Source organism: Lottia gigantea (assembly GCF_000327385.1).
Source record: "Lottia gigantea unplaced genomic scaffold LOTGIsca_14, whole genome shotgun sequence".
NCBI classification, from domain to species: Eukaryota; Metazoa; Mollusca; class Gastropoda; family Lottiidae; genus Lottia; species Lottia gigantea.
This window is the reverse complement of record NW_008707617.1, coordinates 3,132,180-3,156,233: the sequence shown is the minus strand read 5'-3', so window position 1 is coordinate 3,156,233 and position 24,054 is coordinate 3,132,180. Positions and strand designations below refer to the sequence as shown.

The 24,054-nt window shown below is 30.1% G+C and overlaps 2 protein-coding genes across 2 annotated transcripts; one reads left to right on the top strand and one right to left on the bottom strand.

Moving 5' to 3' along the window:
- Positions 1-4,951: 4,951 nt before the first annotated feature.
- On the bottom strand, positions 4,952-19,009 carry LOTGIDRAFT_212898 (hypothetical protein). Its single transcript, XM_009049786.1, has 19 exons — positions 18,880-19,009; positions 17,587-17,774; positions 17,312-17,414; positions 16,317-16,521; positions 15,799-15,964; positions 15,339-15,393; positions 15,078-15,168; positions 14,172-14,350; positions 13,912-13,984; positions 13,519-13,630; positions 13,313-13,368; positions 13,028-13,168; positions 9,404-9,462; positions 9,013-9,084; positions 8,572-8,674; positions 8,181-8,248; positions 7,932-7,997; positions 7,670-7,772; positions 4,952-5,372 (listed from the first exon to the last, which is right to left on the bottom strand). The coding sequence occupies exons 2-19, from the start codon at positions 17,739-17,741 to the stop codon at positions 5,320-5,322; spliced, it is 1,860 nt and encodes a 619-aa protein (XP_009048034.1). The 5' UTR covers positions 17,742-17,774; positions 18,880-19,009; the 3' UTR covers positions 4,952-5,319.
- Positions 19,010-19,807: 798 nt separating this feature from the next.
- LOTGIDRAFT_230682 (hypothetical protein) lies at positions 19,808-24,054 on the top strand (the record flags this gene model as incomplete). Its single annotated transcript, XM_009049785.1, has 7 exons — positions 19,808-19,895; positions 20,388-20,520; positions 21,138-21,271; positions 22,248-22,398; positions 22,706-22,944; positions 23,088-23,263; positions 23,410-24,054. 7 exons carry the CDS (start codon positions 19,808-19,810, stop codon positions 24,052-24,054), a joined length of 1,566 nt encoding a protein of 521 aa, XP_009048033.1.

Here is a 24,054-nt window from a genome sequence, read left to right as displayed (position 1 = left end):
TCTATTTATAGAATAGTCCAATTTGACTTTATTAATTTTATTATTTTTTGGTAAATGTTGTTTCACTTCTTTCATTGTATAGAATTACACTGTTACACTCTTCCATTCTATTATTGTTTTCAATATTTAAGTTTAAATCAGAGCACATTTTTTACCTTTTTTAATTTTGATACATGTTGGTGAAGATTTTTGCTTTTGTGTAAAAGAAAGAATGAACATTATTCAGATCTGTGTCCAACATGAGTAATACTATTTATATTATATTGTATATTTGTAAATGAGTCAAGACCTAAATCTGAAATGTTTTTATTATTGTTTAAATTAATGGATGTTTCTACAGTATTTGAGTAATGTTTTCTATGTATTCACTGTTAAATTTGCACGTCACTACTACTGTCTTTTATCCTAGGTTTTTCTCCTCTCCCCGAATGAGTTTCGTATTCCACCATCCAATGGGAAACATGCCTACAACATGTAAGGCTGGTGTGTATAATACTAGTATGCATGCCTCTCTCAATGTTATTATTATTATTATTAATGTTTATTATTATTGGAATTATCATTTATTTTAAATTTACTAGAGCTAATACTGTTCACTAGTGCTAATTATGTTCATTGTTCTAATAATGTTCATTGTGCTCATTATGTTCTTTGTGCTAATAATGTTCATATTGCTGATAATGTTCACTGTGCAGTGTTTCTTGTATATCTATACCAGTATCGTTACTAACCAATTATCATTTAATACAAGTTAGGATTTCAATTTAAATTGACATTGATCATTGATATCTAGAGTAAAACTAAACTTAGTCTAATTTTAAACACCCTCATTTTCTCTGGTAAAAATACACTTAGTTTGAATGATATATATAGAGCATGTTGAACTAACAGACTAGCATTCATTGTATTAAACATGTAGATATGTCTTGTAGTAGGTATTATTCTGGGTGCTTTGCAAGTCACTATTGGAAGGGTGTCAATTAGAAAATGCTTATTTGCATGAATTCATTCATTTAGTCACTCATACATTTTTAAGTTTTGTAGTCTAAATTCATACAATTGACCATAAATCTGTATAGTATATTTACAGACACAAAATCTCTGCAAATACGTCAAAACTTTGATACAAACATATAATTTCTGATACAGGCTAGTACAATATCTTGATTTTATTATGTTTAGAATGATAATAACTATTTTTTATATCTCCCGTTTGACAAATATATTAACATAATATTACTCAGAAAATATCACTTATTTTATTACTGTTATGTTAGAACTAATGTAAACTTAGAAGCTAACCATCATGGCTAGTAATTATCAATTAAAGAAATCAATATACTTGTGAAAATAATTATGATAATCACCTAGAACTTCATTTACATAGACAATTTTGTTTGTTTCTTTCTTGAAAAATATATAAATATGTTGATTTTGTCAAATTCTGTTAAAATATTGTTTGATCTAGTGTTTATATATCTCATTGCTAACAATGTTCTAATAAAATATTCTCTCTATCTTATTTCAGGCCTTTTGTCTCCAACCATTCAATTTCCACGAAATTATGAGAAAAGCTAAAAGGAAACATTTGCGAAGTGCTGCAAGACCTGATACAGAATCTTAAAAAGTTATTTTGTAGTTGTTGATTTTATGTGATTGTTAATGTTCTAAGTGCTGTTTTAGGATTAAATTTTTTTCATTTATTTATTAAAAATAAAGCGACTGCCTTTTTATTTTAAAACTTTATACAAGGCTTTTTTATTTAAGCTAATTGACGATTGTCGGCCGATTATTAGCATGTGGTACAAATTAAATCGAGGCATAATCGAGTTGCATGTTTACTTCTCAATAATTCCAATACACACATTATTTAACTGTTAAATATGTCAATGGAATACAATTTTCTTCAGATCTTTCTCTTTGTTGTCAAAAATTTCAAATGCTGGTAAAAATAATATTTTTATCTTTATTCCTATAATCTTAAAAAGACTTCTTGAAATGTTTTTACTTGTTGTCAATGTTGCCCACTATCTTGAATCTCAAAAGAATTTTGGGTACGTGCTTTGGCAAATCACTAAAATACACGTGTATTGTAGACAAATTGCTGAAGCGCTTCGCTTGTATAAATGCACACCTTGATCTGTGTTGATTGCTTAAATAAAAACGCCTATGGTTTTATGTCAATGTTAGATAAAAATCAGTGCTGTTTTTTTTTTTTTTTTTTTTTTGCAAAAAAGAGAATTCACGGATTTCGTATAATTATCAGGATTGTGTAACAATTGATCAGAAATGACTATTAAAAAACTCTTCAACTTAACTGGCAATATAAATCTTAATCAACAGACCTACATTGTAAGCATAATGACTGAGGTCCAGTTTGGACCAAAAAATCTATTGCATAATAATGTGTTTAATTAGAGACCGAATCAGATTGAATATGCATTTTAAACTAGTCAAAACTTTACCTCAATAAAATTGAAATGATATTAGCAGTTCAGAGACAGTATCAATTTCTATTTAATTTTTCATCAAAAAATACACAAAACCCTGAATAAACAATAATATTGGTAAATTTAACAAAGGTTTTAAACAATTGTTACTGATGATAAACTCCTGTCAAGAAATATTTTAACTCATTCAAGTTTCATATGAAAATGAATCTCATTTTAAAACTTTGGTAGAAATGTTTATACTGGCTACATTGTGTTTTGAGTAACAACAACATTTTTCAAGCTTTGTGCTATCTTACCACAACTCATTCAACAAAAATGTTGGTTTCTCCTGCAATAGCAACATGTTTGATTTTATGTCATGGATGTACAATATTTTGATAATTCTGATTGTATGAGGATGTACAAATTTTAATTGATACATTAGTATATCCATTATTTGATTCTGAATTCTGCATATTTTTCTTTTTATTCTGAAGAACTGTAACTTCTCCATTCTCAAATGCATTTAAACTCATACTCATGTCTTTATACCTGTTTGTACTCTTTGTGTTTTGATACTGCTTATCTTAGATTTAATCATATTTTTCGGTGTGTATTATGGAATTTAGACTGGTTTTATTCAAGTGTAATTTCAAAAACCTCAATTTCATACATTATAAGGACAATATTTGGATTAATGTGGTTATAGAAACTCTGCATGTAAACCAAGAATATGATGCTAGATGTATTATAATTGAAATTAGATTCATAAGACACTATATTCATAATTAGACACATCTAATAGCTTATGTTGAAGGTCATTTCAAGAGGTTAGTAAAATGCATAAACTGTTACCATTGCAAATGAGAATGATAAATGAAGGTGCTTATTGAAAGTTGTTCAGATGAGAAAAGACCAAATGAAGAGATACATATAATAATAATATAGATGTAAGTTTATGCTGCGCTAATATAGCAGATATATCAGTATATGTTTAATATTGAAGACCTAAAAAAAAAAATTATTTAATTTCTATGTCAAATGATATTATTGTAGAAATCAGTGTGAAACCAGTAAGTGTAGGGGTAGGTTGTAATACTAGTATAACAATCTTTAATACAGAAATTGATCTCTTGATTATATCTCTTTCCACTGATATTAAACCACATTTTATATTTTCATTATTTTATTCTTTATACATCTTGTATATTTTATCATTCTTCATTATTATTCTAATATACAAAACACTTGATGTCAGCTAGATCTCACATACTTCTTGTGTTCCTGATAGAAACATTAACTATTAGTGAATAGAAAACATCCTCAATACCATAGAAGTGTGAAAGCTTCACCAATAAAAAAAAAAAGATAGGGAAGGTGTTTTCTATAATATCAGACTGCATATCATTTGTTTTATGACATTCATGTAGATTTCCCTGTGATATTTTTAACATAGAATCTCATTCATTTAAGTGTTATTTTTTTTTTATTTTTGCATTTTTTGTTAGAAATATTTAGCATAATTATTGGTAACTTATTTTGATTGGGTCCTTTTTCACTCACTCTACATGTAATAATTATTTTCAATATATTTATTGTGCACTCTATAAAATCATGTTGGGTATTTGTTTCAAGTATCTAAAGTGTTTTGTCTTTATGATTCCTAGATGTGCATTAACATATCTGTGTTTTTTCATCTAACCCAGCTAATGATTATCTATTTAGAATTATATTAAATTATTTTTATATTAAAAATTGTATTATATTTGTGAAGGATTGTAATGATGTTTATACAATTTAAATTGTGTTTTTTTTTTGTGGCTAATCACAATGTATTCAAATTGTTTGTGTGATACATGCTTTCAATACAACATGTTATTAAATTGATCTGAATTTCTTTATTTTGTTGAGTTACAATCTTAATGGGTTATACTCAAGATAATTATAGAACAGCAAAATAATATTCTAATCAGTATCCAAAAATTGAATAGTCTTTTATATTTTGAGGTAATGCACACAGATGAAAAATATGAAAAATTGTTCTTGTTTAAATTTGGAATTGGAAATGTATAAATTTCTTTGCCTAATTGACCTTTATTCACATAACTTCCCAAGAACAGTTTATGTACACCTAAATCATCTAGTACTGACTGCTTTTTTGAGGGGCACGACTTTGGAGTAAAATCTTGCACATGTTCATTTTCATTTCAATTGCATGATCATCATGTGAAACCACGACCATTCAAATGCCCTCACCATTAGGATAAAAAAATTTATTCTACCTATCAAAGCTTGGAGCATAAGAATTTTAACCATCAAAACTTTCCTCAGACTGTAAGCACCAAGTCCTGGAACTCTGTGTATTTAAGTTGTAGTACTATTGGCAAAGATTGAGTTTACCCAGTTGAGTGAAATTAAATGGGATAAAAATCATGCTGTGGAGGTCAACCAAAATAGGCACTCACAACAAATGTTTCAGCAAAATTTCTCTTCTCTTCTATAAAGTCGCAGAAATTAGTATATAAACATTTGTTTCATTTTTTAAGATAATATCTAACAATGACTTCATATTAATAATCAATAATATTGTAATCAAAAAATATTTTCAGCATATCAAAAACAATACTAGTAATATAACAAATAATGTATACAATATGATGATATCAAAAGAATTGTAAAGTGAAGCTGTCCAGTACAACATGGAATGATGTGTCTCGCAAGACTTGCAAGTAATATACTATTTTACAACTCTTGGCTTTCTTGATTGGGCTGAGTGATATTGGGTTAAAGGGATAACACTCAAATTTGAGTCTCACAATATTTTTTAAAAATTTTTCCTAATGATATTGGTAAAATCATCCATCCTATTATTATCAACAATCAAGTACTAAAACTTTCTCAATAATGGTTTACTCTCATCTTCTTCACATTGTCTACTTCCTTCTGAAACAAACAAAACACTAGAGCCACTCGTGGCACAGAGTGGGACTTTGCAAATGTAGCAAATTGCAAAAGACCCCGAAAAAATCATCCTTCCACGATAATTAGATCAAGCGCAAGAACAGTCTATAGTTGAGAAATTTTCATTTTTTTAGAAGATTCTAATACCGGAAGCAGACGTCAGACCTCACAAATGAAAGTATCAGCAGATAGCCAAGGTCAATGACCTTTGATCTTGTAAAAGAGAAGGTCTAAAAAGGTCAAGATCAAGAGATATACGTCATCAAAATTTCTAATTGCACACGACTATAAAACCGGAAGTTGACATAGGATGGCAAATATGAAAGTACAAATAGATAGCCAACGCCAATGACGTTTGATCCTACAAAGGTCAAGGTCAACAAAGGTCAAGGTCAAAAATTGAAAATTTCGAATTTCCAAAACCTGTTCCTTTTTTTGAACTAAGAAGCGGAAACAACCGAAATTCTAAGACAAAGTGGCTCACAATACGAGGTAATTGTATGCAAAGTTCCATTTTGAACAAACGTATACTTTGCGAGTTATGCTCCTGGCCAAAAATATCAATAATGAGTATTATAACCCAGATGTGCCACGCCCACCTTAATTTTTTTTGCATAGGGTAATTGATATTCCAAATGTTATGTTGTGTTTTAAATTTCAAGCTTCTACATTATTCAGGTCAAAAGATATAGGTCAACAAATGTCAATAAAGGTCAAAATCGAAAAATGAAAATATCCAAATGTTGAAACCCGTTCCTTTTTTGGAACTATAAAGCTGAAACAACTGAGCTGTTAACACAAACTGGCCAAAAGGATGAGGTAATTGTGTGCAAAGGCCCTTTTTTAACAAACGTATCCTATGCGAGTTATGCCCAAGCCCCAAAATGTAAACAATTAGTAATTCAACCCGGATGTGCCACGCCCACCCCAATTTTTTTGTCATAGGTGAATTCATATTCAAAGTGTCTAGTTGTATTCCAAATATCAAGGTTCTACACAAAATAGGTCATAAGATATACAGATATACAAGATCAAAATGACACAAATATGGTAAAACAAAACTCAAATTTGAAAAAATCACCAATTTCAATTTTGCTTTAAAAAAGCAATTGTTCTATATCTATGTAAAGTGCATGAAAAGCACATTAGGAAACCGAAAAAATTAACCCTCTAGGTTAATTAGGTCACGTGCTAGAGCAGTCAAAAGTTGCAAATTTGGCTTTTTACAGATAGCTATAAAACCGGAAGTACATGCGGAGGTCAAGGTCATCAAAGGTCAAGGTCACATGGTGTGATCGTTTAAAGCATGAACAAATTTCAACCGAAAGTTGCAAAGAGGCAAAAGCGAAATTCAAAATGCGGCTCCCAATGTTTTTTGCGCAATCGATTGCGAAATACATTCACATCAAATTTGGGAATATCAACATTTACCCTGAGGCCCCATTTTGAGTTTTACAAAAGTGTGTTTTTTCAATATGGCGGCCAAAGTATCACTTCCGGTCTGGATTTTATTTTCTTCGTTTTTTTTAATAGCATTTACTTACGATCAGCATAAATTTTGTTGACCTATTTCAATTACACTAGAAGTTATTCGACCAGAAGTGGATTGTACTTTCAATTGATTCCCCGTTTAAAACCGGAAGTAAAGTTAAATATTTGACAACTACATATTATTTGCCTTAGTGATGTCCCTTTGCATATTAAATTTCAGATCAATCGATGCAAAAGCAAAAAAGTTGCAAAAAAATTGAAAAATTTGATCGAAAAAAGTGAGCGACGAATTTTCGAACTTCGTAATTTTTCAAGTGCTATCAGGTCAGAAATTACAGGTAGATTGTAAAAATGAAAACCCGAAGAAAATCGATGCAAAAATACGCCTTCTAGAGCCGATTTTTGACTTTTTGCACATGTTCAACTGTGGCACTTCCGGTTTTGCAAAAATGTTCCAATATATATTTAAGGAACACGTCGCCACTACAGAAGGTCTAGAGAAGTTGAATGGTTGCTGCAACTACTGCAGTCTAGGTTCAGGAAGGTGTGTAAATTTGGAAAAAAAAAAAAAAAAAAAAAAAAAAAAAAAAAAAAAAAAAAGAATGGACATTTCGATAACAATTAACAGAGTATATAGAGATTTAGTCTTGATGTATCATACCTACATGTTTTTATTTTCACTTTAAGTATCACTTTGCTTCTTAATCTTTCAATATAGATTGCTCCACTAAGTATGAAAGGATTTGATATTATGATTGTTGATGGTTATGTTATGTAAAGCTCACCTTGTACATTATACACAGGTAACTCTTGTAAAGCTATATCAAGTGTAGTATATGTAGATAAATTTTGAATTTCAGCTCTCTCTATAACTTCTAATACTGTCGGCTACAATATAATAATGATAGGGTTCATATAATACAATAACTACACATATCTTGATAAATACCAATACTTTTTAAATTTCACTTTATTTACGTCAGCTATATGTCCACAATGCTTTGTTCAGACAATCTATTTAAGATACTACATGTATATTAAACATACCTGTACATGACATAAAGCAACCTGTAATTTATTTTTCTCTAAATCTATCACCAGTTCTTTTAATCCCTGAAAATTATACCTATTGTCTTAGAATTGAGTACATTATTATCCTTATACATAAATGCAATAACAAAACAATTTCACTCCACAAAAAGAATAAAAAAAAAAGAGCCATATTCTCTCAAAATTCTGAAAATTTTCAACTACAAATATATATTGTAAGGCAATTTATTAGATTAGTTTACTTACCAATATTGCACTATAGTCTATATTATAAATATGACAACAATCAAATATCACAGATCTATTACTCCCACCTATATTATATAAAAACACAGCTACTATATTAATTACATACAGCTAAAATAAATATAACATAAAGGCTTTATCTAAAACAGCTCAGTTTCCAGTGTTATTTTATTAATACCTGATTCTTGGGCAGGTGAAATCATATCAGCTGTTCTCTCACAAAAATTAGAGCATTGTACACTATACACATACATTGCAGCAAGATTAACAATATGAGATATACAGTATGTCATACTATAACTAATACCATTGTCTATATCAGGAAAAGAGGAAAACATTAAGATCATTTATATAATAACAATGGCTTCATGATATAAAACATCAAATTTACCTTCTGTAGCTTTTTGTACGATGGTTTCTGATATAAATTCAGCTGACGGAAAATTCATTCCTTGATTTGGTTGTACAACTAGAATATTTCCCTGATTTATATACTGAAAACCAAAATAACTCTGGTAAGGTGATATTAAAACAAAAAGGGTTAGGGTTAGGGTTAGGGTTAGGTGGGGGGGGGGGGGGGGGGGGGGGGTAACCCCTCTACTTCCCCTTTAGCTCTGCCACTGTTAAGATAGCTTGCAAGGCAAGGTAATATACGCCCACTGTTAGCTTAGATTTTGAATAAAACAAGTAACAATAAACAGTATGAAATAATCAGTCATACACTTCTTGTGAACTTTTTAGGGTGATACTGAATGATATTACCAAGTTTTGTCAAAATCTGTCAAGAATTGGGCCTTTTAGAGTGTTTATAGAAAACAACAAAGCCATCTACCTTTAATTTTGGTCTAGCAAGAGGATATAATAACATTAATAATGATAATCCAATTCCTACCATTATACCATACTGTAAATAGAATGTAAATATTACATGCAATAAATAAATCTTGTTTATATATTTGAAGTCAAAAGTAAGTTTTCAATAAAATGCTCTGTCCTGTAAGCCTCTTTACTGAATTAATAAGGCATGTCATTATTCTCTACTTACATAAACATTGTCATTTGAGTCAATTTACTTGTTTGAGGGTTGGTTACCTTTGTGAAATAATTGTTCCCTATTAAATACTTTAGTACCAACGAATTTTGAGCTAATTTTATGTTTGCATCTCTTCTTTTGATTGATGAATATACTGATAATTTTCAAATTGAAATACTATTTCACTAACCTCTATACCTATTACTAGAGATGATATAAATGTAATAATTAAAGGCACCAAGTCTATTTCTGGAAATAATATAAACAATATAGTTGGTATATTCAACAAATACTTTTACACTCATATCAATAAGATAGATTGTTTGGCAAATCAACAGACACCTTCAACACGAGTTAAATGGGCATTTCGCTTTTTTTGTAAAACATTTTCATAATCAGAAATGTCGCAAATATACCTGAAAATATTTCTACAGTGTGCTATAAACTGAATTTGTTTTAAAAACTGAGAGTACTTATTTTTAAATAAGCAGTTTGACCTAATTACGGTGATTGGCTTTATAATTGCGCGTTTTATTTTTTTCAAAATCTAAAAAACTTAGTAGAAATATTTCTCTACAATAAGGCGTTTATGTTACTCAAATCCGTACAGAAGTTTTTCTAACAGCTTGCAAAAAGCATTACGAACTTTAAAAGGTTATATAACCTTTTACGTAAAGTTTTGGCTGGATTTTTTTTTTAGTTAAAATATGTTATGGGATATATTGTTATAGATTTTGGTTTATAATTTTCACTAATTTAAACAAAAAAAATTTCGACCCACAAACAAAGCTTGATGTCTCTTTGAGGCATAGTAAATATATCAAAAGCAAAATAAGAGTTATCAATAACACATTTGTACTAAATGAGATAGTACTCTATAAAAATATTGCTACTAACCATTTCAAATATCTCCAAAATGGAATAGGTCATAAGCCATAATATATATATATTAGGTATATATAGACAATAAAAGTAAAAGCAAATCTAATGACCTACCAATTTCTTAAAAAAATCTTCTCATATTTTTTGTGACACATTCTTAATAAAAAAAAATGACCTCAATGCATCAGAATATCAAAATTTTAAAAGTAGTATCTTCAATATACAAAATTCAAATCTTCCTACTCAAAATTCTCACTAATATAACCAAACATACCTAGGTTTATCAAAATCATATGAAAAATATGAGCTGTCTTCCAAAAGGAAACACAAGAACAGATTTCATAGTAGCTTTGTCTTTTTGAAAAAGTACAAGGTGCATTTGAATTATCTAGTAATGATAATGAAGAAATTGTAAAAATAGATCAAAATTTATCAAAATTTGTCCAAATTCCCTATTTCCAATCACAAGCCACTGCTGATATATTTGAAAAGAATTGTGAAAATGAAATAAAATGGAGATCAATCTATAAACCTATTAAGTTTAGTGAAGATATGATTATAACTATAGTTTGATTTAATTTTGATATACTAAGAGATAGTGAATGACATAAAAATAAGACTATGTCAACACACAGTTGATAAAATAAGACACAAAGTTTCATGGGTTGAAAACCAACAGGACCAGTGGTATACCAACATACCACTTTTTATGAAAATCGATTGGAAACAAAAAGAGTTATGGCATTTTTTACTATTCTGGATCACAAGTTAACAAGATAGTTAAATATTCTCCAGTGTTGCAAAATGTTTGAGTCTAATTTAATTTTACATTTTTTTTGTTTAAGATCAGTGTTTACATACAGTGGTAGTGCCAGCCTCCTGAGAATGAGGGAACAAATCACGGCAGACTGACTCAATGGGAGGACCAACTGTCGAGGCTGAATTTAAAATGTGACAAATGTGTAGGTGGCTTAGTATCAAGCCTCTCTTGGAATGTCTTAGCGGGGGTGCCCCCAAGAAAATCAAGCAAAAATGAATTGATTTGGTGCATTCTGACACATAATTTTGTTCACATCGTATATAAATCATATTTTGAAATATGCAAAAACAAAATAGGGGGTGCAAACCTACATTGATGGAGCATAGTTATTTGCAGAACTCTGGCTTCAATGGGATTTCTTTCAATGCATAATATTTTATAAATTTTCTTTATAAAAACAACACATTTCATATCTTTTTACTTCTAAAATATATACATTATAACAATGTTCAAGATGATTTTTTCTGTATTTAGGGATTTGACTTCAACAATTTGACAACTTTGCTGTTCATAAAGGTTTATAATCTCATTTTAACTTCAATTCAGTTTTTCTCCTAACCAACTTATACCTGAAAAATAGATATTAAAAAGTGTTCATTCTGTATGTTGCATTCTAGGGACTTAATGGTGGTCACATGTTGATATGCAACTTAAAAATTAAGTTGAGAAGTACAGAATTTTGCATATTTTTCAACAATTTCCTATAAATCCCATACCTCATACATTGTACTGTATCTATCAAAAAAAAAAAAAAGATAATATGCTTCTCATTTTTTTTTCAATTTATTTTAAAAAAAATAATGTATCAAATGAAAAAATCTCTACCTGAAAACTCTTGAGATTATTCTTTCAAATGTTAACATCAGAGAAACTTTTTCTGTTATGTTGCTGACATGACAACAAGTAGAAGTGAACCCTGTAATGTCTGCTGTTACAATGAATATACAATACAGGTGTAGAGAGGTCTCTACCCTACAGTGATTTCAACTCACATCCAAAGCTGTGATTGTCTTCATTTTCTGAAAATCTTTTTTATCCCTGAACAAAATTCAACTTTAACATTCAAAACCCTGAACAAAATTCAACTTAAACATTCAAAACCATGAACAAAATTCAACTTTAATCAAGGATTTGAAAACAACACAGTACTTAAGTTAATGAACTCAGATACAGCTTTTAATCTTATAAACTTGAACATTAAAGTGTGTGTAAAATGTACTTTCCAAAATCTACAGAGCTCTACCCACGGGTGGTTTCATTTTACAAATTTGACCTGACAACTTATGTTACCTGATGAATTTAAAGACACATATATGTGACACTTATGATGTATTTAACATACACCTAATACATATTACTGTTTATCATTGTAATTTCCTTATGTCATAATGATGCTTCAATCAAGTACATACCAAGTTTAATTGTAAAATAAAAATAAACTTTTTCTACAAAAAATAAACCTACAAAGTATTATATGTCTCACCAGTAGTTATGTCATTGGTTTTGAATTATTCTGACATAGTAACAGCTCTGGTCAAGGGCATTAACTTTTTAAACTGTGGATTTGAAACTAAACTAAGGCTGGACACCATGCACTTCCTTTAAACCGAATAAAGGTTGTAGCTTCTATCATGGTAATAAGTCTGATATGATGATTTTACTTTAACAATCATTCAACAACCATTCAATCTCAACATTTTACATTTTGGTTGATTTAATCAAATCCACCAACAAGACATGTTGACTGACAGACAGTTTTGGTTGGTTGGTTTATTCAAACACACCAACAAGTGGAAGGGTAACAGACAGACAGGCTAGATTGGTTGGTTTATCTAATCAAACAAACAAGAAATATTAACAGACAGCTTCAGTTGGTTGGATTTAACAAACACACCAATAAGAAGTGTTGACAGACAGACACCCTGGAATGGTTGGTTTAACCAAATACAATAACAAATATGTTGACAGACAGTCTGAAATGGTTGGTTTAATCAAATACACCAACAAGGAATTTGCACACAAACATTCTGTATTGGTGGTTAGATCCAACACAAGAAGATTGGTTTAATCAAGTAAATGGACAGTGTTTGATAATCAATAACGTAAACTTACTATCAACATTCCAGAGTATTTTTAATATCTTCCAATCTATCATTTGTAACACAGCTGATATAATAACAGCTCCTAATGCAGCTTGTGGTACATAATAAAATAATGGTGTTAACACTTGTAGAGCTAATAATATCAATGCACCTGAAAAAAGATAATTTCCAGATTGGTTATTTTAAAATCGGACTATAATTTAAACTGGATTTCAATCCTGTACACTAGGATTGAACATTTCTCATCAAGAGCCAAAATCATCAAAATATCAACAATTGTAAGTAAAATTTGTACCTGTAACTATACCAGAAGCTGGAGAACGGACACCACTCTGTGAATTAACAGCAGTTCTACAAGTAAACAGAATCATGTTAGTTTTCAAGGTTCTGTCTACAAAATCATATAATTTCTCTTGTGTTTTTGTGTATTTCTTTAGATCAAGACCAGTTTACCTTGTGGCAGAGTGTGCAGGAGTTGTCAAGAAAAACATAGATGATTACCTTGAGAAACTACCAGTGACTGGATATGATGAAATAAAACAACTTATAATATTAGCTACACCAATAGCTATTAGCTCTTGAGTAGGATCTATCTTATAACTATTCTGTCGTGCTAAAAGAGCCAAAATATTACTCTTATATTCTACCACAATCATTGTTAAAATCGAAGCAAGCACAGATTTACTTGATACACTTTGAAATATTTATCATTATAGTCTAAAACCAGAGATAAGACTGAACGATAATATTTTCGTATCATAATTATTAATCATAATGAATGAAAAAGCCATAAATGATTTTACAACTTTCATGAAGTTAATACATCATTGTATATCATTGGCCATTGAGAGACAGTACTTGTTCTTCCCTCATGAATCAGTAAAAAGAACTCACCAAAAGCTTTTCCTATGGCAATAGTTTCAACTAATCCTAATAAAGGCACAATAAAAAATCCAGCACCAATTTTCTGCAATTTAAAGAAATTAAAAAAAAATATCACAGCAATTGTATAGCAATTAGTGATATATGGTTACAATATTAACATTTTCAGAGATTAAAAATAGAATAGGAACTTCTTTACAAGATTCCTATCAAAAACCTCCAATAAACATCCTTTGATGACAGAATATTTCCAATATATAAATGTTACATACACTAAAGATTTCTCCAGTACTTTGTGTAATATTTCTAGTATGTATTGAGAAAGCAGGTACTTGTAAGGGAGGTAATCCCTGTTTAAGATGTCCAGTAATAGTTATTTTATCTTTAATATTCATGCTAATCAAACTGGCTGCTATACCAGCTGCTGAGATCACTACCACTGCATTAGCACCTACAATAAATATAACAGCAAATAATTAAATCAAGATTCCATTAACACGTTATCACGCAATTTGATTTGATAACAGTAATCACGTGCATACGGTTTATATCTGTGTAAACAGAATGTAAAATTAGGCTCCGCCCCTTAACAAACTACTTTTATCATTGAGTTTGATTGACGTGTCCACTACACCGTGTAGTCTACATGGCATCGATGTTGTTCCTTCAAACAGAGACGAAATTGTCACATCACTGAATGATAACAGTATTTTCCAAATTCCCTCGAATGTGCACACTCCAAATATCAACAAAATCATGATTTCTGGACTTATTTCGAACTTGTCTTTTAATATTTACACTTTCAACATGGCCGCTCCATCAACTTTCACGCAGTAGACAGTAGACTATAGATAGGGTGACCTACTTATTGGCTGTATAATTGGTATTTATGCGCCAATTGAGTGCCTTAAGATGTTGTTATATGAAATAAATATTTAAACATGAATTCGAGTTGATTCAATTATAAGGAATGCCCTGAACATTTTTTCAGTTTATCGATGTATAAACAGTAAAAACCTGTATACTCTTATGTATAAACCGCTATTAATCCTTTATTAAAGTTATGATCAAAATATCAATTGAAAGAAACTTGTCTTGAATTCATTTAGTGCTAATGAGACCAGCTATCTTTAAATGAATAAGTATGAAATATGTGACAAAGTAAATGAAAGTCTTACCCGTTCCAAACAACCATAGAAATTTTCGAGCAACTTTTTGACTAGTTGATTTTGGCTCATCCTCATCTTGCCATTTTATTGACCTCAATTTCTAAAGAAAAATTTTCTACAGATTAAATTAATTCAGTTTTAAAAATAAAGACAATCTCTAATCTTTATTCTTGCAATCTTAACCACATAAAACAACATAAAACAATTGGTTTATATTTCAAAATTTTTATTTTATTCTGGGTAAATTGTCAATAACAAAAAATTATTTACCTTTATTAAATACAGGGCCACCAAACTGGCAAATCCTAATACCATATCCCATACTCTAAAATAAGGTAATAAGGGACTGGTAAACAATGATAAGAATTTTGAAACATTCATATTAAGCATCCTAGAACAGTATTTTAGGTGATATATAAGCTTGTATCCAATAAACATGGATATGTAAATGTTCTGAAATAGATGTAGAGATGACACCACCACATGTAGAAAGGTGATGATTAAAGCTATGGATACTACATTTCTAGTTATTGATGAACTACAGTCAATTTATCATGTCACATTTAATTACAGTAAGAACTTTAAAAATTTAAATATAAGATCTCTAACCTATTCACTTATTTTTGTATGGAACTATGAAATACTGTGATTAGTTGAAAATTGTTGACAATTGTTGACAATTGATTAAAACTAAATCATTTATGCAATATCAAAGACAATAATTACCTACTTTGTTTGTCCTAGATTTGCAAATGTATCATAAACCATTGGTAAGAAATCTCTAGGAATATTTTTTAAACCAAAGATATGTTTAACTTGTCCAAACGCTATAGTTATAGCAGCAGCTGAGGTAAAGGCATTGATAACAGGGTAGGATATAAAGTTTACTAATATACCTGAAGCCAGAAAAAGAGAGTTAGAAATCCAAATAAACACAACTATTGTTATTAGCTATATTTCAGCCACAGTTACAGAACTTACATCAAAATTTCGTTAGAGTGTCAAAATTTTGGAAATTACAATTTGGTATCTGTGTTGTTTTTGGCGCACAAAGAAAACTGACATGTAGTTATCCAAACAAAATACATAAGTGAAAGTCCACAAACCATCTTGGAACAGAATTGAAATAAATGACATAGCCAGGTGTCTGTGGAAAGAGTAAGCACTTTCTGCCACATGCACTGCAATTGTCATGATGGCATAAAATGGCACAAAATGGGTAGGAATCCTCAGAAACCCTTAGCTTACCTAGATTTAATAAACCCATAACTAACTGAACAACACCACACATTAAAGTTAATATAATAGCATATGTAGCATCATTAGGTATAGGAGATATAGCAAATGTTCCTGTCATTAAAGACATGATAGCTGTTGGACCTAGTGTTATATCTTTACTGGTTCCCAGAAAACAATACACAAAACATCCCATAAATGAAGAATATAGTCCATACTGAAACAGACAAATATCGTGGGTGACAGCTTGAAACCTCGTATAACGATATCTGACGCAGAATTACTTTTCGAGAAAAACGCAAAAAACTATTTGTCCGCGTATTTTGTAAAAAACCTTTTTTATAATTTTTGTTACCGCTATACGTGGTTTTCATTCTTGGAAAATATAAACCTCGTATAACAATTCGAGATCTCCAGCCTATTGAACCAAAAACTCGTATAATAATACAGTATACGAGGTTTTTCATTTTCATCCGCAGAAAATGAACATTGAACCCTGTATAATAATATATTTTACGAGGCTTTAAATCTGACTATTCATATACGTGTTATTTGATTAGCGCTTTTTGAGTTATTTACAATCAAGCTAAGAATACAAGGATTTGATCACAAGATCCTCGCTTTTACGAGCTTTCGAACGGTACCAAAAAGTCAAAATAACCAAATATGGCATATACGAGGTTTCAAGCGGTCACCCACGATATCTCATTTTAATAACAATCAGTTAAAATCAATTATATTACATCTTAAAGGGATTTACACTAAGTTTTAGGGCCTTTGAAGGCATCAGGGAAATTTTGATTTCTTGGATTGATCATAATTTGCTTGCAAACAAATATCACTTTGCTGTGATATCACTGTGATAGTGACATTATAATTTGGATTGGTAGAAATAAATGCCATACTACATACAAATATTAGTATCCCTTGAATTTCTGGTCAATTTATGAGAATCAAAAGCAGACAAAAATAATGCTAAGTACTTGTTAAGAAATACAAGAACATACCTGTGGAGGAAGACCAGCTATTTTAGCATAAGCTAATCCTTGTGGTATCACTGTTAAACCCACAGTCAAACCAGATATAACATCACATTGTAGATCACTTAAACTGAAAGTTAAAAAAACACATGGCAAAAATGAGAATAATAAATTTCACATCTGACTTTTATTCTTTGATCATCTAAAATTTGTTAAACCTTTAATTTCTTAATTCCAAAATGAGAAAGTAAATCTAAAATATTCAGATGACTGTAGCATATCCCTTATAGTCAATTACTTACCTATACTTAGGTAACCATTTTGAAATAGGAAATTTCTTTTTTAATGTTTCCTTAGTACAAATATTTTTATAAAACTGTTTTAATTGCTGATTAATACGTATAGACCCCATTTCATTAGGTTCATACTGTACTTGCAATCCATTATTAGAACTCATGTTCAGGTACCTGTACTTTACATGATGATATAGCTGAAAGAAAAACAGTTGCTTGTATTCTATACACAGCATCCTATTTATACCAAGCTGTTGTATGTTAGATTCTTGAATAAATCAATTAATAACAATATTCTAGCTACTAGATGTCTAATATATAAATAATAGTCACAAGGAAAAAAAAATATGCAGCCTATCCATCTAATCCTTATTCATAACACAAGTTCACAAAATTGATTAGGTGCCTAATCATGCAACTCAGGAGTCTAATACAATTTTAGAACATTCAAGACAGTAAAAGGGAATAAAATAATTGTTTGCTCAAAGAGTAGGCCTTTCTGTCCATTTCACTATGCCTTCAGCTTCCAATAGAAGATTAGCCTAATGGTAATTTTATACTAATGGGACAAAATTTTCATTATCAAAGACATTGTAAATTATAGACTACGCGTACATGAAAATGTTTGTAATGAACTAGATTATAGATTATATCAGAAAGGTTAAAACAAAAACCTTAAAATTTATAGCATTAAAAGTATTAACAAATTATTCCATTAGCGCTGTTGTCTTAGAGCTTCTCTCTAGAGGCTACATTGAGTTCTAAATTGAAATTTTTCTCTCATGTCACAAATATTGAAAATATGATTTTCAAGTGCATACCAATTGTCTTAGAATGCCTTTGGGTCCATGAACATATAAGTTTTGAAAATGTTGCACTTGAAATGAATACACTTTTCTCTAAGAAATTTCATGTGAAAATGACACATTTTGAACTGAAAATCTCCCTCTTTAAAATCATAATTTCAAATAATTTGTTTTCAATGGTTGGCATTTTCACCAACCCAAAGACAATCTAAGACTCTCAGCAATATTTGGGGATTAATATTTCAATCCATACAAAAATGATAGCCAAAATGTGATTTAGAACTTAATGTGGCCAGGGATTAGAGGGGAGGGTTTATCTTTATGTTCTCGTGGTAAGCACTGAACATTTGATTTGGCTAATGATGAGTGGCCTTGGATTGAGGAATACTGCTGATTGAGGTTTTAACTAGATGCACCTTTAAATTGTATTCCATGACACTGCAAGAATAATTATTAAATTTATGAAGCTGAAATTAATTAAATACTTTATACTTACTTGAATTGGGAGTTCACTTCAGATATAATATGATAAGTTATTGATTGATATAACTGATATCATCAATTTGTGTTTGACATTTGGCCTTAACTATGCAATTACTTTGAAGATAAAACAAACTCTTACTGTGTTGAAGGCCGAGTGTAAAAATCACATGACTAGGTTACTCAAACTTGTTTCTTTTATTGAAGAGTTCTATTAATCATATGACGTTTATTATAATTTTTCAGTTTGGTGATTATATTGTCTGCTACAAAACTGTTTTGGGGCTTATTATATAAATTTTCATTGCAAAAGTGTGTGCATTTTGGTTACCTGTCCGCCAATCAAGTACCATAGCGTAAAGATGGGTGATAAAGAAGTAAACAGAAATGGGAGCCCGGTTTTAGTCTCCAAAAATGATCAATATATAACCCTTGACCTATTTAGATAGGATTGATTTAGGTCAAACGAAATTAATATCATAAGGAAACTAGATGCTATTGCCCTAATTTGATGATTTAACTTGATAATTACAAACTTTTAAAATGATACTTTTATACATACCTACTTAAAAGGGCATTTTTTGTAAAACATTTTCATTATCAAACGTAAATTAAGGCCGAGGATATTCGCCACCCGGGTGTAAATTATACCTGAAACTATTTCTAAAGTATGCCATTTATATCTATGTATCTACTTGATCAAACTAAATTTGTTTTAAAAGGGTTAATTAAAAACTTAGAGTACTAATTGTTAATTAAGTAGTTTGACCTAGATTGGCTTTATATTGGCTTGTTATATTTAGTTGAAATCTTAAGAAAATGTAGGAGACATATTTCTCTAATATTATTAATAGTTCTCTATAAATCTGATATACTATATTGTGGTACAAATTGACTTATAAAATATGAAAAAAGTGTACAAAAGACTTTAACTAGACAGTACAATGTTTCTCCATAATGTTGGAATTATTTTTTTCGTGTTGAACTACGTTACAGTACATTGTAAACCAAAAAATGTTTTGGTTCTTCTTGGTAAGTGAACAAAAGAAACCGTAGGACCTTATTCATGCCTCATTTTTAAGACACTATAAGCGAGGTTCATAATTACGACTTCCGTTGATAAGATGGCAATATCATTTGAATGAATAGCCTATGCGGAGTCACTAAACACTGATGAACAGCGAGAAAAGGGGCTTATTATAGCCCTTTATCAGAAATGTGTAAAATTCATCTGAAAGTATTATGAAATAGCTTAATCAATTCCATATTTGATGATGTAAAATATGATTAGTTTTGAGTTAGTTGGATTGGAGAAAGAGGCTTTGAAGATGTCAAGTTGGCTATTTTACTGCAGTGACATGCTGTTGCCTTTGTTTGCGTTATGAGCCTTGTTCTAGATCCAATATGACGGACGTATAAGGTCTATACGCTGCAATACTAATCTTTAATTGGATTGTAAGAGTCACCCTTCATTTGTTGAATAGTAATTATCTAATTGATCTCTATCATTAATTACTGTTTTAGGTGATGATGTAGGATTTGAAAGTCAAATTTATGATAATAAAATCTGCAAAACACCCAATTTGAATAAATTGGCATCTAGAAGTGTGGTGTTTAATCAAGCCTATACATCAGTTAGTAGTTGTTCTCCTAGCAGGTAATCTAACTTTAACTACAATATTTTTAAGGTCTAGAGGCCAACTAACCTTTATAATAGAATTTGTAAATACCTTTCTTCAAAGGGGCAGCCGGCATTTCCTGGTACCAAGAAGTATCAGGTACCAGATACTTATTGTAGCTCTGTAAATAGAATTAAATTTGTGTTCATAAACACTTGAAGTGATATCTGTATATTTACCAGTTTATTTATACAAAAACACTAAATACAACAGTGTAAGGTTGCGTTTTATCTTAGTTGCATTTCGATATTTATCATGTTACTGTGATTTTTATTTTTAAATCTAATGATATAATCAAATAACAGTATGACATTTGCTATATATTAAAGCTTATATATATATTAAAAATATAATTTGTTTTCTCTCATTATTAATTTTACAGTGTAGTAGATCAGAAAAACTGAATAATTGATTTGAGTCATGATTTATATAACACAATAGGGTGATGGATTAAATTGCATGAAATAATGAAAATATCTCCACACTGTAAAGATGATTTTGGTATACATCATGTAAATTAATAATTCATTGCATTAACATGTTGATATCTTCATTTTTTAGTTGATTCATTATGTTTATGATATAAATGTTGTAGGTCAGCCATCTTGACTGGTTTACCTCAACATCAGAATGGAATGTACGGTCTGCATCATAGTGTTCATCATTTTAATAGTTTTGATGATGTTCGTAGTTTACCTTATTTACTTCAAAAAGCTGGTATTAGAACAGGTATGCTGAATACCCAGAATGATTATTACCCTAAAAATATCACATGCAATGAAACTTGAATTCAATGTGTGGATTATTGAAGGAATTGTAAAAAGGTTTTTAAAATTTTGTATGTTGCCGATCTCCCTAACACTGATAATATTAATTCTGATTTTCAATCAGATGTCTGTGGTTACTGTAAGTCCACTGAAACTAAGTATTTGATGACTTCACTAGTCGCATTCACATAAGGCCCTTTGCGATTAGTGACATCATCAAACACATTGCAGAAACCACAGACATATGATTGAATATTGGAATGGTGCGAATTTAAGCTATCAGTGTCCCCCGATACACATGAAAAATTTAGAAAACCTCTTGACTATCTCTTTAAGAATGATTCAATCTGATTGAAATTCATTAGATCTAGGTATTGAATGTTTTTTGTGGTTTTATCATTCAACTTTAAAGGGACAGTCCCCTTTTTTGTAAAATGTTTTCACTATCAAAAATGTCGTAAAGTATATACCTGAAATATTTATATCTATGTATATTCTTGATTAAACTGAATTTGTTTTAAAAGGGCTAATTAAAAACGGAGAGACCTAGTTTTGGTGTTTGGCGTTATAATGGCTCGATATTATCACTTGAAACCTTGAAATAAGTCTATAATTAGGCGTTTATTTTACTCAAATCCTTACAGTAGTTTTCTAACAGCTTCCTGGATATTTTCTGTTAAAACTTTCAGATAGGTTACAGGGCACATTTCTCTAGATTTTTTGCATAGTTTTTACAAATTTAAGTTTTCGACTTACAAAAAAGGGACTGTCCATTTAAAATGAAGATGTTTGTAATAAAAGCATTTGAATATATTATTATGTAACTTTTTGGTACAATTAGTGAAAAAAAATCAGTAAATTTTAGCCAGTGATATTGATGCCAAAAAAAGTTTTGAATTTTATTCAATAATCAACCTTTGATATTTTATTATTTCTAGGTATTATTGGTAAGAAACATGTTGGACCAGAATATGTTTACCCTTTTGAGTTTTCACAAACAGAAGAAAACCACAGCATCTTACAGATTGGTAGAAATATAACTTATATGAGACATTATCTTCATAAATTTCTTCACAATAATGATTCCAGGTAAGGTTATTACATAGATTTTTTGTAGTTATTGCATTCCATTTTAGGTTTGACTGTACTATCTTGCTTGCTCAAAGGTGTTTTAGTCAGATTCGTGTAATCAGTTAGCCTTATCAATTCAGATTCTGTATTTGTTGTCATTTATAACCTAATAGTCAATATTAAGAGCCTAGAACAATGCTGTGTGAAATAGTCACAAGGAGAATGTTAGTCTGCTAGATTGAGCATCTAAAATCATTTTCACTTTGTTAATGCAACATAAAAAATTTTCACTGTTTTTTATGAACTCTTAAATTTATATTTCTAGGCCTTTCTTAATGTATATTGGATTCCATGATCCACATCGTTGTGGTCATGTACATCCTGAATTTGGATCATTTTGTGAGAAGTTTGGTAATGGTGAACCTGGTATGGGTGTAATACCAGATTGGAAGCCAGTATCATATAATACTGATGATATACTGGTACCATATTTTATACAGAATACTGAAATAGCTAAACAAGATATTGCTGCTCAATACACTACTATTAGTCGTTTAGATCAAGGTATAACTTAACTTGTTTGGTTTTTGATTGAATTACAGGTCCTCAGATAGATGGCAAATTTTTCTTTTTTTAAATCAGGAACAGAACGTTGCAATAAATAATTTTTGTTCAGAATATTAATAATATTTTATATACTGTAATAGGAATAGGATTAATGATAAAAGAATTAGAATTAGCTGGTGTATTAGATGATACATTGATTATATATTCCTCTGATAATGGTATTCCCTTTCCTAATGGTCGAACTAATTTATATGATGCTGGTATGGCCGAACCTATGTTAATATCTTCACCATCTGATACACATAGATGGGGACAGGTAATCATTTGATATTATTTTATTGCGAACTTGACGATTTGGAACACTATCTTTCCCATGTTGTCCAAAGCTATTCTTTCGCCACATAGTGAAAACAGAAGTATCATTATCATAATTGCCTATGAAATGTTTTCAATTAATTCCAGAAAAGTGAAGCTATGGTGAATTTAGTTGATATTGTTCCAACAGTTTTAGAATGGTTTGGACTGGATTATCCAACATATAAACTTAATAAACAGATAGTTAAACTGACAGGAAAATCTTTACTACCAATATTACATGAAGAACCTACTAGTGGGTGGAATAGTGTGTATGCCAGCCATGATTTACATGAAGTAACTATGTATTATCCTATGAGAGTGTTACGTAAAAGACAATATAAACTCATACATAATATTAACTATAAGATGCCTTTTCCAATAGATCAAGATTTCTATTTATCTCCTACATTCCAAGATTTATTAAATAGAACTAGACATAAAAAGAATCTCAACTGGACTAAAAGTTTAAAATCCTATTACTACAGACCACAATGGGAACTGTATAACATTATAAATGATCCTCAAGAATTGAAGAATCTAGCCTATAACAAACAATTTATTGATGTATTGAGAAGTTTAAAGGTAGAACTTAATCAGTGGCAGAATATTACTAATGATCCATGGATATGTGCCCCAGGTGGTGTTCTAGAAGCTTCAGGAACCTATAAATACACTCCATCATGTCTTCCTCTAGACAATGATACAGAGGAACAATATGATGAATCTGAATATACTATCAGTGTGGTGTGA